The sequence below is a fragment of the Dermacentor silvarum genome, chromosome 3, assembly GCF_013339745.2.
Source record: "Dermacentor silvarum isolate Dsil-2018 chromosome 3, BIME_Dsil_1.4, whole genome shotgun sequence".
Classification (NCBI taxonomy): Eukaryota; Metazoa; Arthropoda; class Arachnida; order Ixodida; family Ixodidae; genus Dermacentor; species Dermacentor silvarum.
The window spans coordinates 103,684,782-103,702,304 of record NC_051156.1 but is presented as its reverse complement, the minus strand read 5'-3'; the positions used below and the strand labels follow the sequence as shown (position 1 = coordinate 103,702,304).

Here is a 17,523-nt window from a genome sequence, read left to right as displayed (position 1 = left end):
TGAAATAGAAGGCTGCAGAGTGTTACCTCACATTTATGGGCATTCGGTTTATGACTGAGCGACAATCTTGGGAGGAATGCACAAAGCCAGCTTACGAACAAATTTTGGCGTCATACGAATTTTAAAAAACTTATTCACAAAGATAACAGCCTCCACGAGCGCCTTTTCATGACTTACGCAAAATTCCTTGCTCCCTATGACAGCGTTATATAATCGGAAATGCTTCCAACATTCGGCGCTGCGTAATCAAGGAAGGTTTTGCAATCGATGTTGTTTGCCGCCCTAATGGAGTGCGACTGAGTATCAATGGTGCCAGTATGCACCACTTAGGACTAAGAAGATAATAGACGCACCGTACAGCTATTATGTTCTAAAACTGTTCAACGAAGACGACAGCGAGTAATACATGTGCAGGTCTCCCTAGACCAATGCGGGAACACTGCCACTGGCCAAAATATAAGAACAGGGCAGTAATATGCCGCACGCTGCTGCAGAGTTCAACTGGCGTCTTCCTCTAGAAAGTGGATTACGTTCCGTATTTGGCAAAGCGGACAAGCAGCAGATTCGTCTCTTGAGGGTTCTTATAGCTAGCTGACTTGCTACTGTTGCTTTCTGATGATCTAATGCTGCTACTCTGTCGCACTCCACCAGCACAAAAGACATCAATAGAAAACCACGCTTCATTACGCGGGAACAAATTCTGGAAGCATTTCCGCTAACATAACGCCACAATAAGGAGCAAGGCATTTTGCGCGATTCATCAAAAGGTAGTTTGTACCGGTAGACATACATAGTTCATTTCTTTAGGCTGCATTGTTACACCTGTTCTTTGCAATTGCCACTTTCATACTCTTTCTGTCTAACCTATATTCGCAGCTACGACTTAATTGCGCCAGTTCTTTGCTTGTGAAACATCACATTAAATTACTGTTCTTTGCTTGTTTGATTAGGCCTCTCTATCTCTTTCACGAAGGCGATTGGCGAAAGCCAGGAACCAGGCTCCACCCCCTTATGCCACTGCTGAGGAGCTAACGCATCGACTCTCAGTCGTGACACAGTATCATGGGCCACCTGCCGAGCATGTAGCGTGGAAATGTTGTTTGACCGCACGTAGCTATCGCTTAAAATATGACTCAGTTTATGTATCATCGGCGTGCTTCTGTGTACCAAATTATTGAGCAAAATGAAGTTGAGTGCTGGGGCCCGTGTCTGCAACGCAAGCCATATAGTCGTAGTGACGCTGAGCCCTGACGAAGGCACGAGGATGACAAGTTGTCGTTGCGGACGTCGTCTTCGTCAATTCAACAGAATAAAGCCAGTTTTGTGTTATTAGCTATTGACGTAGTAAGATCTATACTTAATCCAAGAATCTTTTTTTTTTTCAAAATAAACCTATCGTTAGGCTCCCTTTTCCAAAGCTACCTCGATGACATTAGTTCCGCTCTCATCAGAGACGCTCGAGGCAGCGCACGCATTGCCAAACTTTATATTCTAAGAAAAACGATGGGCTGCTCAGTCCTTGCTCAGCCCGTCGGCCTGTTTCTTGCACGTGTCAAGGCACGCTTCACGAGTGTGAAACCGATTCGCCCCAGTCAGGCACCGGCGATCTCGGAGGACATCGGGCGATGAGCGCATGCACCGGATGCGACCGTCCCTCATGGACATGTCCGCAAAGAACGGGTACTTGAGGTGGCGGCCCTCACAGGCGACCGCTTGGGGAGCACGACACGGGGAAGGCCGGAGTCCTCCTACCACGCACTGCGTCCTGCACTCCTGGGCCGAACGGAAGACGGCGCTGTCGTCTGCCGGACACCCGCCCGACGGGAAGTTCCAGGGGATGCATTTCCGGCCCTCAAAGAACCACCAGCCGGACAGCACGTCCTGCCTGCACGAGCACGGAACGAATGCGAGGTGATAGAGAGACGCAAATCCCCTATGCTTTGTACGGCTGTGACCGCTCGAACGGCCCTAGTTGTTGCAAGCATCGCTGGAGTTTCGAGATTCCTCACAGACGCGTGGAAATGCGTTATGCGTTAATTGAAGATATTACATGCCGGTGACAATCAAAAAACAAATTATAGGAACCGAGCGGCTCAATATATAGCAATGTGAACCGACAAGCGATGACAAATTGCACCTAGGATCGCTTATTACGCGACATCAACGGTTTCACGGATCCTTCACTTCCACCGCTATCACTGTAAGTGGCGCCGGCAAACACCCCTAGTACATGGTTGTAGATAAACGTAGTGCATAAAAACGTAGCGCATAAGACACACATGACAGTGATTGGTGAAACAGTGATGAACGTGTACAGTTAGATTACGCAGGGATCATAAAAATTACATGGAAAATAAAAATACTTTTAGCCCTGCTCCCACCGGCGGGAACTTTTCTTTACTCCCAAATTCATTCCTCTTTTTGTTTATTAACTGATTGAAATTCATTGCGAAAAGTAACCATCACGAAAGCCAAACTAGCATTTCCAATGCAGCTTGCTAAAAAGCTTTCTTGGATTCATATTCTGTTGACTTCATGCAGATGCCGCGGATAAGGAATTTGTATATTTTTATTTCACGAACCGCAAGGCGCGGATAGATAAGCAGTAATCAAACTTGGCGAGGCTTCCCAGCCCGGCGCAATCCAGCATAGCACTACAACTAAAGTACAATTGCAGGCATTTGCTAACGTATACCGTTCTAGGGTCCTATTTAATCACGGCCTCATCTCATTTAGTTGTGCATTCGTGTAAATTTTTTAAAGAAGGTTCTTTACTCTCAGTTGGTACGGTCTTCTATCACTTCCACGTTTTTACATAGCATCACTAATGCCTATTTTATGGTATTGTATGTACATTTATTTAATTTTCATTTTTTATATCACTATAGTTTGACTCACTGCATTAAAAGTTTCTTGTTCGTTCGTCAACGTGTCTCTGCTGTTTTTGCATTTCGATCAGGGTTAAATCCAAGAGCGCCGGTGTACTGTAAATTTGTCGCATGATAAAAGAAGCCCATGTGGTCACACTTATTCTAGCGTCCCCCACTACGAAGTGCCTTATAATCCATGTCGTGTTTCCGGCACGTAAAATCCCAGAATTTTTTTTATCAATCACGACAGCATGATGGTCCCGTCGGCACATGTTCAGTGTTCATCGTAGCTTATCTCGGGGCTAAGCAGCCACACATGTGACCTGACTACGTCGTTTGCCCTTGCTTGCTTTGAAAGGTGCATAGTCGTTACTATCAGGAAACCCTAATTGGCAGCTGAATTTTTTTATTCGCTCTTACCAAGCGATCGAACGTTTCCGGAATGCAAAGTTAGAAAAATAAAAGTACCGACGATATGCCGCAATTCTTATTACGATTAGGAAAAAACATGGGAACCTGACAGCGTGTTGATGGGGGAATCGTAATAACAAGGTATGTTCGTATGGAGAATCTTCCCAATCGAACTCGGCTGCAGAAAAATATGGGCTGCGCTTATCGAAGAAAACACCAAATACTTACCATTTCAGTTTCATTATTTTTTTTTGTACTCGAGAGCATTTGCCGCAAGGCATAAAGAATAAAAGAAACATAAATACAAGCTATCTTTCACTTTATGCTTCCCATACACAAGGTCAGATACCGAGGATGAGCAAGCTAAAAAAAATAAGTAATTATTTTCTTCAAGACATCTAAGCTAGTTTGCAAGTCTGTTCGCCTGGACAGCGTTCAAATTACTCAAATTTGACAGTTCGCCAATGTCTATTGTTGGTTCACAGCAACTTATTGAATCGAGCGGGCGGTCGGGCATGCGCATGGGCTTCTTGCGTGGCAAACTACTATATTCAGTGATAGTAAGGTACGGTTTATTTCAACAGCTAAATACGATGTAGTGGGGGGAAAATGAAGAAAAAAGCTGCTCGTGGCAGTTCCTCCAGACTCGAAACCTATCGTCTAGTAACTGCGTGAATACGGCAATAATCAACTATTGGAACAAATCAGCTATCAATTTTTATGAATAGAATATTTTGCTAATGTAAGCAGCACTTGATCTCTATTCGAAATTTCCACTCTCAGCAAAAACCCCCAAGGTGACAATCAAAAAATTGAATCCTGGGCTTTCGCGCGCCAGAACCACGATCTTATTGTGGGGTACGCCATAGTATGGGGTACTCCAAAATACTTTGGACCATCTGGGCTTCTTTAAAGCTGCGTTCAATGCACGGTACACGCGCTTTTTTTTTTGCATTCCGCTCCCATAGGATTGCCGCCGCCACGGCTGGGATAGCACGCGCAACCTCGGTGTCGCAATGCCATAGTCACTGAGCCAACGCAGTTGGTGAGGCAACAGTCCACTGAAAGCTTCGTTATTCCAAGCGTACTTGGGGCGAACCACTCGCTAGAATCGCACTAACAACCGTGGCTCGTATGTACCTGGCACAGCTGGTGAATAGCGGCTTGCCGAAACACTCCTCGGCCGGCTGATGCCCCGGGCGCATGCAGCTTCGGCGGCAGTGGGTCAGCGAGGCGAACCTGTTGGCGCCTCGATTGCACGAATGCACAGCGTCAGCGGCCGTCTCGACGCAGGCATTGACCGAGCGTCGGTAGTGGAACTCGGGCTGGGTGCTCGGGTGGCAGACGGTGTAGAACACGTCGCCACACATGGGACGAGTCTGCAAAAGAGGAGCGTATAGACAGGCCCTCCGTTACACAACGGTGGGCTCGATAGCAAGCGCACTTAGCAGTTGGAGCTCTACCGAAGCTATGCCGTAGGCTGTGTCCTATAGGTATTTGCACCCTTTTGAGCCTGTCGAAGCTGCTGCATACCGGGGTTGGGTGGAAAAGCCTCATAGTGATTCGTTAGCAACCAAGATGCGAATTTCGTTCCATGCAATCAGGTGAAAGATAGGAGTCAACGCTGTGAAAGCTACGCAAGTTCGGGCACGAAAAGTTATCACTCCGCGCATTCCGCCTATGCTTCGCTGCGCGCCAACAGCAATCGCTCGGGCGATAATGCACGTGCGGCTCCTCGCAACGGGTTGCAAATAAAAAAAAACCAGGAAAGAAGAACAAAAATAAAAATAATCTAAAACGACGCATTAGCAGCCGTATACAGCAGTGTTCTTGCATCTAAGGATTAAAACTTGTTTTATTCAATACTGAGCCAATATAAAAAACAGTTGCGCACAATTGCGGTCAAAAAATCACGAGCCATTCCACTCTGTGAAGGCGGATGACCAGCGAAGTTGTTCAGCTCGTAGGCGCTTTGCTCCTCGGGAGGCCGGACTATAACGCGGCCTCCCCATTACGACGACAGAAGATGAATGAAATTCAAAATAGAGAACGGCAACTTGTCTTTCTGGTTTTTTAACACGAAAGTGTTTTATCCCGGGTTTCACGACTGATTTCCGGCAACGGATGTAACGGATGTGATAGTCGCCATCTAGGAGCGGTCAAGCGAAGCACTGCATTGTGACACTAACGAGCGCCGACACGATGCGCTTCGGTAGTCACCGCGCAGCGGAAGGTCCAACGCGGTGTAGCTATTGACCCTCTTCGCGGAGCAGTTTGTTTTAGACAAACGAGATGGCGCTCATGGCGGCGCGCCATTAAAGTCCCTATATATAAAAAGTAGCGCCATTCTTAGATCTTTCCGCCACCGCGCTCACCCCGGCGTTTCCTCCTTGCCGCCTCCTGTCGCCCCAGCCTCCTCCGCTCCCCCATTGGCCAATCCGTGTCACGTGGAAGCACGCGTTGCGCTTTTGTATATATTTTTTTTTTTCTTTCCAGCGCGCTCCGACTGCCCCATTTTCGGGCCTGTGCAACGAAAGTGCTGTACGCACAAACGGGTCAAACGTGTCAGGGACAAGAACTTCGTTGTGATGGCATGCTGCTGCACCTTAAGTTGCCGCAACCGACAAGGCGAGGGCAAAAGGCATTTTTTTTTTTTTTTTGTTTATCATCCGGCGTGCGCAAACGCTTGCAACACACTATGATATTTGCGCCGTCTCGCATCGTCGCGTTTCTACTTCCAAAACGGCATTATTAAGACCAGTTACTGACTGACGAAGCAAAATCGCGCCTCAAAAACTTCTCGATAGGGCGCGATCGAAGTTTTTCGCGGATTTCCTCTGGTAGCGCGTTAGCTGTCGTGTGCCACGGCAGGCCCGACACAGGCGGCGCCACTGTCGATATCGCGCCTCGATCGCGCTGGTCGCGCCGAGCGCGATAGTGGAACGGAGGAAGATGGAAGTGGATGGCGCTACTTTTTATATATAGGGGCTTTACGCGCCATACCTCTCCTCAGCGACCGCGCACGAATACGAAACCATTACCGCTTCTACCTTGCTTCTGTGCGATCAGCTGTCGGAAATGCAACTGAGTTTTCGCTAACACACTGTGCTCCAATCTTGCTAGATTGAATCATGTGGATTGAAGACATTTGCAGTAGTTGGCTGCAAAAATAGTGACTGGCATGTTAAGGAATAGAATGAATCTGTGTGGCCAAGTTCGCGGACCGCTGCTGCAACTGTCCAAACGTGTTACCGGCACTTCGTAATGCACCGATTTTCTCGATGATACAGAAATTTGCTCATCCGCCAGCCTTGTATCGCTAACCTTCAAAGAAAGAGCTTCTTCCCCAGAACGTCGGAAAGGGTGAGTACCACTCGTTAAGCAATGACAAAGGGAGTACCGCCGTTTCCTAGCTGTCATAGTAAGTTTCGCGCACGTTATCTATACACATCTGTCCCAAATAGCAGGAAAACTTACGCCCACCCTATCGCCAACCTATCAAGAATAAGTGAATGGGCGCACACTTGAATATATGCGCACTGTATACGCACAATAAATGACGGACTACACCTATGTAGCACGAATGGTCGAAGCTGAATGTCTCGTAACGGTCCACAAGGGTAAGCGAGTTACTAGATGTAATATATATTTGCTACGGGGTACCCAAAATACAAAACAGCTACATTTCAAGCCTTGTGCGCAGCAAGAACAAATCTATCGGAACTGAGCCCACCCGCGAGCGATTAGGCAGAAAATAATCAGATAGTGGCCGCACCGAGGAACTTCCCTGAGTCAGAAACTCATAAGCCACTGCTTCAAAATATTTGCCGAATAAAGAACAAAGAGCAAACCACACTAATCCTGACTGAATTCATAATCAGAAAGCTTGGATAGCTTGGACTACATATTTAGCCCCGCTTTTAGAACAAGCACCATATACGCTGCTTGCGCCGTTTGCACATAGCTTAATCAGCTCCGAAAGCGATTTTTCATGTTCTCTGAAGCTGTGATCAAAGCTTCGTGTCGTCCACCTAGTCACCGTGTACGATATCTCCGAAAACAGAGGTTTTATAAGCCGCGCCGGCGGCATACACTTCCATTGTAAACAAGGAGGCAGTTGAGGCAAGCAATGGACGCGTCACCACGTGATCAAACATGGCAGCGCCCACGGGATCGCCGCGAAAAGGGTCAAATAAACGACCTAGTGTAAACGGCTTCGTGACTTCGTAAACTCGTCATTTTCAACGAAATGCTGTGTAATAAATAATAAACATTATTAAATGTGCCCGACCGCAGGATTCGAAACCCACGACCTATAGGACATAAGCCCCACATTGAAACCATTACGCCGCGGCCGCAAGCACCGACACACGGCTAAGAACGCGCGTATCAATTTCTCGCGGGCAAGTCGGCGCGACACGAGACCGTATGGTGACGTATAATGAAATTACGCAATATTATAAACTAGGCAGACTTATATACCCCCCAGTTCACGAATCACTAACCAAACGGCAGGAGCTCATCTGGAGGAAAGTACAGACGGGCTCCTTCTCAACACCGATTTTGTATTCATACATTTTTTCAGCAACCTTTACACCGCAGTGCAAGCTGTGCAGAGCTCCCCGGGCCGACCTGTTCCATATACTGTGGGGCTGTCCGAATATACGTATCCGCGGTAGTCCACAGGGCTTGCAAAGTACCACGATGCAGCAGTGGGAGGCCACACTGCTCAGCTCCAACCCAGAGGAGCAGGCCTGGGTCACGGAGCGGCCAGAGGCCGCCGCCAGGGAGCAGGGACTCCAGGCCGACTAACCGCCGTCGCCTCCCGCATCTGTAGAAACCACGAGCCTCTGGTTTCAAATAAATATTCTGTCCACCTCCTCGGCGCGTTGAGACGCCTGGAGCGTTTCAACTCCGTTCGCCAACAGAACGCCGCGCGCGAATCAAACATGCAACATGATCGCGCAGTCCCACAAATCGTGCGCCTTTCGCTGGAGCGGACCGTCAGTTCGTGAAGCAAACATGCAACAGCTTGTGTGACGACACGTTTCACTTTCGTGTTCGACCAATTCCTATGAAAGAGAGATCAACCTTAATTTTTATATACATTCGCGCGGACGACGGGACCACAGCCCGCAGGATCCGGAGGAAATTAGACACGCACGCGACGTTTGAACGGCACGGCCACCGCGGGAAAGTGGAAGGAAAGGAAACTAGAAACGCAAGCGCTTGGAACGCCGACAAAGAGAGGGCGGTATGAACGTAGACATGGCTGACGCGGGTCGCACAGCGGCAAATGTTTGAGAAACCTTTATTATCTACCTGGGAGACTACTGATCTTGACAAGGGTGCCTAATGATAACTAATCTACTCAAAAGACATATCCGAGGGACGCCGACAAGTCTGCTGTGGAAGACGACGACGACAAAGAACGCGTGAGCAGTCGCAAGAGCGCATTCGCGCGGGACCTGATGTTTTGCTTACGCACACGAAAAATCCAAGGAACCCTAGCCATAGACAGCTTCGCAGTAACAACATCAAACTATATCCAAGTGCGAACGTGCAAACGAAGCCACTGCACGAAGTCTCTCTAGCTTCCACAGCGTTGACTGCTATGTATGGGACGGAGTGTAGGTGTGCTGCCTCTTGACGAGGAATATCGGCTGCTCTACTTGAGTCGCGGACTAGGCGAGTTCATTTAAAACAGTATTTTTTCCTTCCGAAAACATTTTCCACCGACCATAAATAACCCATTCTTGTCGTTGAGCAAGGCTCAAAAAGGGAGGAGGCGTGTCCTCGCATTCCCTCTGTGCAATATCCCGGAGATATTGCACAGCCGCGCCAAAAAAAAATTGCATCATTTTCTTTTTCCGTTTTTGTGTGATTTCAATTAATATTTCAGTCTGAGAAGATTTAACATAAAAGGCATGCGCTGTTGGTGTTTGGTTTCATGAAATTTCTTTGTGGATTGTCATTCTCAAAATTTCGAAGAATAGCTTTGCCAAGAATGCAAGACATTCAGCATTTAATTTAGGTACATGTATTTAATTCAGCAAGAATTCAGCAATTTCAGCACATTAATTATAGAAATATACATGTACCTAAATATATTCGGAGGGCCTGGGCGGTTAGGGATGATTTTCTCCGCCACATCGCATGCCGGTCGCCGACGCCGGATTTTGAGCGACATGGGACCCTTAAGGCTGTCGCGTTAAAATGAGAACATGCAGGTTTTTGTCCCCTTAAAGGCTTATCTCTGCTGTAATCCGCAAGAAGCTGAGGTATACAGAGCGTTAGAGACAGAGTCCAAAAGCTGGGCACGTTTGACAAGTGCAATGTCTTCGGGCATTTTTTTTTTTTCATGTTGCTTTATTCAAAAATCCAGAAACTGCACTGACCTACTTTCCCTTTGCTTCTCTTTGCGCGGTAAATAAATATTACGGGGGATGCTTAGAACTTTCGAAGAATTTGAAGGCGAAAGCCTACTTGGACTTTTTGCTGAACTACTGTTTAACTTTCTGTCGCTTCCTCTCGACAGCGGTTACGGCGAGCGGCATTTCGAGCTGCCCTAGCCTCTTCCGCCGTGGCGTACTTTCTCGGTCTTCCCCGCCCGCGACAGGACCTGGTGCGTCGTCACCCACAGCGATGTGGAATGAAGTTCTGAGCTCACGCGGCGACATATACAAGGCGCGCGAGCGCGCTGCAAGTGTGCTGCGGCCGTGTGCAGAACGTTCTACGAGAGCCGCCGCTGACATTTCCCTCCCTCTCCTCCCCAGCGCCGCCACCGCGCTTGTCGTCAACGCCCCTACTGCACTGCTGCTGACATTTCCCCCTTCCCTAGCAGCACCGTTGACCTTTCTGTCAACGCCCTACAGCGCCACCGCTGACATTTCCCTCGTCCTCCAGAGCGCAGCTGTTGCCCTTTCCCTCAACGCCCTCCGGCACCAATGCGGACATTTCCCTCGTCCTCTCTAGTGCCGCTGTTGCCACTTCCCTCCTCGTTCCTACTGCGCCGCCGTTGCCCTTTTCCTCAACTCTGCGACTGCGCTCCGTACTCTTTTTCAGAACCCTCCTCCGGCGCTGCTGTTTCTCTTTCCCGGAGCGTACGTTTTTCTGTACCTCACAACGCGACCTTGAGACATAGAGATCTAAGGCTTTCGCTTTAATATATTTGCGACGGTATACTTGCGTGGCCTTAAAAATTGTCGCGAATTTAGAGAAAAAGCACAATTCCTAAAATTGTCGCTGTCACCCAGCGATCCTTAGATGATTTTTTTCACGATTAATAATTACTTCTTTCAAAACAAGTAGCAGTTTAGCACTATTCAGTCAGTGTGCGTAATGTACAAAATTATCAGATTTTTTTTTTAATCTCAAGTATACCACCTGGTTCGATTTCTCGTGGAACTGTCCCCATGCGTCAGCACAGTGCGCGGTGAGTCCATTTCTAAGTGAAGGCGCTTTATCGCATAATAACTCACTGTCATACTGAAGTGGCCAAAGTATAGACGACGTCGTTTTATGCGCATGGGTCAAAACGCTGCACAAACGCACGGTCCAGGGATGACATAGATAACTTGCATAACTGCACGCTACTGTACGCCTCCCTTTGATGATCCTCGCTCAAACGCTGTAGGCTTTATGCGTTTGACCAACGCCTCCTAGATAGCACAAGGCATGTGCGCTTCGATCCATCGCGTCATGCTACCTTACAGGACTGCCATAGAATCTAATGGGGATGCTCCCGAGTAAGCCGCGGGGATTTTAGACGTAACCGCTTTCGTCGCGCTGGGATCGGCAACGGAATTTCGGACCAAATAGCATGACGTCATAAAGCAGATTGCAAAGTCCTACTATCTAGAAAGTGCGTGTAGTTTGATTTGACAAACTACACGCACTCTCCTTGTTTTCTTTTTTTGGTACATAACGAGGCTATAAGAACTATCCGGCTTCGCGTCGCCGGCACAGAGGCGGCGAAGAAATGGTGAAGAAATTTTCCTTGGAGCAGCACTAGCGTGAGTAAAGAAATGTCTGAACTTTCCATACTTGCTCGTAATTTCTCTTCGGTCCTTCTTCGGTCCATTCGCAAATTCTTGGGAACCACAGTATATGTGCGCTATAATTTCAAGTCTGCTTTAAGCCACGCAAAGCAGGAGATTATACTGCCGATTATTCTGCTACAGTAGAGCAGGTCGACTGCGTCGGGGGTTAGGTTGCATGAAACGCAGACCATGCGCGGAGTACAAGCGCCCGACACAGCGAGGTGCCTTAGATATTTATTACTAAGTTCCCCAGTCTGTTTATGCGTTAAGGATGGCTGCTTGCGTTTGTGCTAGTTGTGGGCATGTGAGCTTGGCATTTCTGAGCTTGGCATCGCCCGACAATATGGCGCGGCACTGCTGCCAGACATTTAATCATCACGCCAGCACGAACCAGCTCGTTGACCGTTGGCTGTCTGTACGCTTACTAGTCAACATAGTTCGCGACTGTGCCGCCGTCCATTGTTTCTTCAGAAATCTAGCGCCGCTTTGACGTCGCACTTGGCATGCCTGTTTGAAATTTTCGCTTTTGTTAGCGCTTGTAATCCCGTTTATTTGTCCGTATGTTTAGGGCAATATCCGCTGCATGCTCCGGGAGACCCTGGTTGATGTTTCCAAGGAGTGATGGCCATTGACCCCGTTTGACCTTGAAATCGGCACTACACCGACATTGTCCAATATCCGGAGCGCATCATCCGGGCAAAACGTGCCGGGCCCTTGAAGGAATCAACGATCGATGGCGCTGCCACAGGGCGTGGAATCAAATGATCGGACGCAGTCCTGTGTCCCAGAGTGTGGTGCAACAAGGTGGACAATGCGGACACCGGCGATGACTCCGTGCATGAACGGTAGAAAACATGAATCGCAAACCGAAACATGCATCCCCGAACAAACTCGGGGTTCTATAACACATTTAGAAAACGGAACCGCCCTGCGACAACGCACGTTCGCCGATAAGGGCGCGCCTTCTACTAATGGCGCACCGAGGGCCTCGAAAACTTGCGACCGAAAATACACGAGGTGTAGGACGATGAAGCAGCCGCCACAGAAGATAAGCGCAGAAGAGCCTGAGACGACGGATGACGACTCAAGCAGTGAGGAGCTGGACTTCCAGTGGGCTCGCCACCGGTACCAAGGCGCTGGTCCTGGTATCAGCGGCGAACTGGAGCCCAAACTGGCCGTTGTCACCGTTGGACCGTACAAACCAGACATAGAAGCTCAAATACTGGATGTTTGGACAGCCGTAAACGGCTTTTTAATGGCACTACTGCTGGTTGTGTTGGTCTTGTTTGTGTCGGTTCTCCTAATGAAGTTGTTTTCAATAGTAGTACACAACAGTCGTAGTCAGGGTGCCATCTAATACTGCCATATTTTCCACCACCAATGATTTGATTTCAATGAATACTGTCACCAATGATTTACATCAAAACCGTGCCATAGAAACTACGCCGTCAAGTAGCCGACGCCTCGCACCTAGGTGTTTATCTTTAACGCCGAGCTTACGATAGTGCCTGGCGCCGAATATCGGTGTAACAATATCTCCACGTACGTAGTATTTGACAAGCAATTTTAGAGTTTCTTCATGTTTTAATCGATTTTAGAAGTGTGCGTTGGAGGCTCCCTTGTGGTAATTTCGCAACGTATGCAATCTGTGACCACCGTGTATTAGCGTCGGATTCCAGCTATGTTTTTCGGGTGTCTTCAGCTTACATGATTTGGTACACATGCTGTAATTAATCGGCTTCCTTTGCTTGAGAAAGTCCTATTTGAAAGTGACAATAAAATATGCGATATATCTATTTTTTTTTCATCATGCTTCATTTGCAGTCTATCACAAACATTTTATCGCAAACGTATTTGATGTTTGACTGTGTAAGACGATGACCGGCCATACTTTGGCATTCATTCTGCTACGAAACCAAAATTTTTGGAGCTCTGTCTCACTCCTGGCTTCTCAAAAGCGATGAACACATTTCGCAAAATCCATGTATCTCATGCTTGTTCTTGAACATTTATTTCTAGATCACATTCATAAATTTCTTTACATAGTATATAGTTGGAATCTGCAAGAATTAGGCTTTTTCATGGTATATACCACTACTTTATATCCCAAGTAGAAGAGCCGCCGCGGTTGCTTCAAAAGTACTGAAAATGGGGGGGCTCGTGCCACCGGAGTGGGACCGCCACCTTAAGAGCGCTTGAGTGTGAGCGAGGAATGGGACTTAGGATAGGAACAGCTCGTTTTTGCTGTTCTGATGTAGTTGTCGCCCGTATACGAGTGCAGCATAGTTTAAGGCAGAAGAAAACAGTGAATAATATATATTAACCTGACAAGGAAGTGTATAGCAGTACCGGCGTAATAGACCAGTGGTACGGGATGACGTCTCCATGACGAAGCTGACATGTTTGTCCCAAGTCATATTTTCAGAGAAATAAACGCCTGATGTTTTCCTACGGGGAACAATCTCGACTGCGGGCCTTGTTACGTAGATGGAAAATGACGCCTTTGGTCTTAGTGGCATTGAGTGTTAAATTATTTTTCGAGGCCCATTCATGGATCTACTTAAGTGCCCCATTTGCTTGACTTGTGCACTGTTTGGGATCACAGATTTGTGATTTGTGGTAGGAATTATAGATTGCACAAAACGTATTACTAGCATCCGTAACGCCACTGCTTGCAGTAGATTATGTGCAGCGAGTAGAAGTGGGTCTTCCCTGTGTTGGCCCATTCCATTTCTGTAGAAGTGTGATCACGTTATATTGCGAAAGCATTATTATGCACCATTACGCGAAAATCTGTCGCCATCATCGTGACCGGACGCATAAGGTACCGAAAATGGCCGACGCCGCAATGAGTAAAAACACGTCAGGCGTCACATTTCGCAGGGAGGTTCCTGTAAACAAGGTGAATTGGTAATTTCTTTGAAAAGAAATTTTGGTTTCGGTCCGGGTGAGATTCGACCTCGGACCACCGGCGTGCGAGACGAGCCGACTTCCCCACGCCTTAAAGGTGTGGGGAAATTGAAGGACACTTTGTAAACTCCCAAGTGTGTTCGGCGAAAGCCTGTGTCCATTCGACTGACTACCGCCGCATGCGCATTCGCTCATTCTTCTTCTGGCGTTTGGTGTCGGGGGAATCCACATTCTTGGGGCGCTTCTCCGAACCGCTTGCCGTGGAATCGTCACCGGGTCGCTTGGGAGCCATCCGACTAACTCGACTGCTGCGACGAGACGTCTGACGAAGGAGCGTTGCCGCGCGCGCGCTGGGCCATCGGTTCCATCCCGTGATTGCTGAGAGAGTGTGAGGGGGAGAGGCCACCGCTGTGACGGCGCAACTGTTGCTATACGCCGCTGTGCCATCACGTGATTGCTGAGAGGGTGTGAGGGGGAGAGGCCACAGCTGGCACCGTTCCAGGGCACGGACGGACGGACGGTAGGACGCCGCGAGTATGAGCCATTAAAGGATTTCGCCTTAAAAGGTGTAGCTTACTAAATGTGTTCCTAGTGGGTGCGTCACTGGGTACTTAACAGCGCAGACAATAAGGAGGAAGTGGCGCCATGTCATGAGTCTATAAAATGAGCGTGTGCTCATAACGTTCTGAGGTCTGCAAACAGTACAATGCTTTCGCAACCCTGCGCATACGCAGTCGTGTGTCTGCCATCACACTCGGGGTGCGTGCGTGCTATCGAGTCGGGTTTGTTGCTTCCTTAAGTTCGCGGGAATGTTTGTTGTCTTTATGTGCATGAAAATTTATAACAATTCTCCTTGTCACGGGAGCCGCTAATAGAGATAGTCATTTTGGTACATCGGTATTGTATTTACTAAGGTTAAATTTGTTAATAGTAAAGTGAAATGGGGAAAAGCTGCAGAGATTACCTCACATTTCTGGGCATTCAGTATATGCCTAAGCCAAAATCTGGGCCCGAATTCACAAAAACTTCTTACGCTAGAATTCTTAATAAGAAAGCATTTTAGCCAATTCGGATGCCAGACATATCATTAGCGGAGGCCAATGACAAAGCGAACTTAAGAAATAAAAGCTTTGTGAATTTGGTCCTTGGGGCGGATTGCAGTGTCCATACAATTGTAGTGTCCATGCAATTGTGTTTTTAATTAGGCTCATTTTTTTCTGCATCTGTAACTGTTCAAGAGGCTTATTATGTGCAACGACCTTGTTGGCGGATATTTATGGAATCTCAGCAGTTAGCATGAACGAAATTTTCGAGCTGCTGAGATAACGGCGTGAAGGTGATTACAACTTCCGCAGAGTGATGCGATTAATCGCCTGGCTAACTTTGCTTTCGCATAGAAAATCTGCACGCCAGATCCTTGCATATTCCTTGTGCCGCTGTTACAGGTGGCACCACTGTCAACTAATGCTTCCACGTAGCAACGCAACGACTGCTTACTAGTTCATTGTTTGTTCATTGTTTTTTTTCTTGTTCTTTTTTTGCTCAAATAAGACTTTCCTATAAGCTCCGTGTTCAACATACTGAAAGCTATTTTTCTGGTAATGAGGCTGTGTAATTTTGCTGAACTGTGAACACCACGTTATAACTTTAAAGACACGAATATATAATTGTATAGTATATATAACGTTTTCTGCATGAACTAAGAGGGAATAACAAAAACGGGATGGGCAGCGATAAGTTGCCAGCACCAGTGTAAGAAACATTATCACCTTCTTTAATGTGATACCGTACTTGGTATACAATTTAACAAAAAGTTAACCACTACCAATACCACCAAACAGCTACGTGCCAATAATTAGACAACGCCCTGCCCGTCACGTGCCTGTCCACGTGTCACGAGTCTTGTTGGCCGCTGCGTGCTACGTGAGCTGTTTGGCCTCAGTGCAAGGCCTCACCTTAGAACTACGACTGTGTAACTTCGCTTTCCAATGACCTGACCAACACGTGGTAATAAATTAACCGAAACGAGGAGAGTTATGTGCTATCTTATGCAACGCCTATGCGTAAACTGCTTGCGAAAATAGCCTATGCACACCCATCCGCTACAGAGCAGGCCGCTTTGAACTCACGGGACGTTGGAACGGAAAAGCCATGAGGTGCTCTCTGCTTTCCCCGGCGTCAACGTTTTCGTAATCGCCCGCCAGGGCCTCGGGAACGTCGGACCGCTTCGGTGGCTTGCCTGGTCTCGCGTGCTTGCTGCTGGCGGTAACCTGCAGAGTATCGGCTTCATCCGCGTACGTCGTTCCTTCAGCGCCTTTGTCGGTACTTCGAGGTCTGGTCATGTTCCGCGTATCTGCGACGCCTCCACTCGTCGACGACCTAACGACCAGCCCTGGTGCCCGGACGGTCACTCTAGTGGCGGCAGACGACATCACCAGCTGCGGCTTCCGGTCATTGACATTCAGACGGCCGACGGCCGAGACAGCGGCCATCACGCGATTCGAGCGCGCCATGGCGGCGAGGGAGACGAGCAGCAGGAACGCCATCATCAGAGCCATCATGACGACGGGCGCGCAGGTCGCCCAGGACACCCGCCGCCCCTGGCGCTTGGCTGGCGGAGAGCGAGCGACTCTGCGGTCGCGGAGAGTGCGACGCTTGGAGAGAACGGAATCCGAGCCGCCGCTGCTTGTGCTGCAAGCGTAGCAGGCCACGCTGCGATCGGTGCTGTTGCCACTACCACTGTCACCACTGCTGCTAGTCGTGGTGTTCGTCGTCGTGCTGCTCGTCGACGGATCTGTCCTTCCGTGGTTGACGCCAGCGCCGGCTCTCGCCGAAGACGTCGCAGCACGGTTGGGTCCCACAGCTAGCAATTGGCTCGGGCGCGGAAGTGGAACCTGGGTTTGCTTCGGTATCGCCGGCCATATCCCTTCGCCGCTAACCGGGATACTGCGCTGCGCTGCCAGCCACGCAGACTTCATGGCGTAGAGGTCTGCATCGTCGCGGTAAAGCTGCGGCGGATGCCGTCCGTCGAAGGGCCTGGCCAAGTCGAACCCCTGGCTTCGTTCGTACAGAGGGTTGTAGTTGTAGGGCCCTTGTCCGGCGAGCTGGTGTGCCGATTTCACGTACGTGGCGTTGTCGAACGCCTGCAGTGGCTGCCGATGCGTTCCTCGCTGTGCATGGGCCATGTTCGTCTTCGCGATAGTTACGAAACGCAGACGTAGTTCAAGGAGCGTTGTACTCGGCCGAGAATGGTTAGGCCGCCGCGGTTTAAACAATCGATATGACACGGT

At 48.7% G+C, this 17,523-nt stretch overlaps 1 protein-coding gene and 1 long non-coding RNA gene across 2 annotated transcripts in view; one reads left to right on the top strand and one right to left on the bottom strand.

Annotated features, from left to right (window-relative positions):
• LOC125943921 (uncharacterized) overlaps positions 1-12,711 on the top strand; it is a 25,502-nt gene extending 12,791 nt beyond the window's left edge. The window contains exon 3 of the long non-coding RNA XR_007465991.1: positions 12,128-12,711. This is a non-coding gene — a long non-coding RNA (uncharacterized LOC125943921). The remainder of the gene's footprint in view (positions 1-12,127) is intronic.
• On the bottom strand, positions 1,483-17,523 carry LOC125943918 (uncharacterized). The gene is made up of 3 exons (XM_049663485.1): positions 16,363-17,523; positions 4,422-4,660; positions 1,483-1,885 (listed from the first exon to the last, which is right to left on the bottom strand). Exons 1-3 carry the CDS (start codon positions 17,416-17,418, stop codon positions 1,513-1,515), a joined length of 1,668 nt encoding a protein of 555 aa, XP_049519442.1. The 5' UTR covers positions 17,419-17,523; the 3' UTR covers positions 1,483-1,512.

Bases quoted from the DNA above. Each gene is read 5' to 3' on its own strand.
- LOC125943918 (XM_049663485.1), bottom strand. From the start codon at position 17,418: ATGGCCCATGCACAGCGAGGAACGCATCGGCAGCCACTGCAGGCGTTC. The intron at 4,661-16,362 runs GTGAGTTCAAAG...CCTCTTTTGCAG, and splicing joins CTTTTCCGTTCCAACGTCCC to ACTCGTCCCATGTGTGGCGA. The intron at 1,886-4,421 runs GTACATACGAGC...GTGCTCGTGCAG, and splicing joins CTATTCACCAGCTGTGCCAG to GCAGGACGTGCTGTCCGGCT.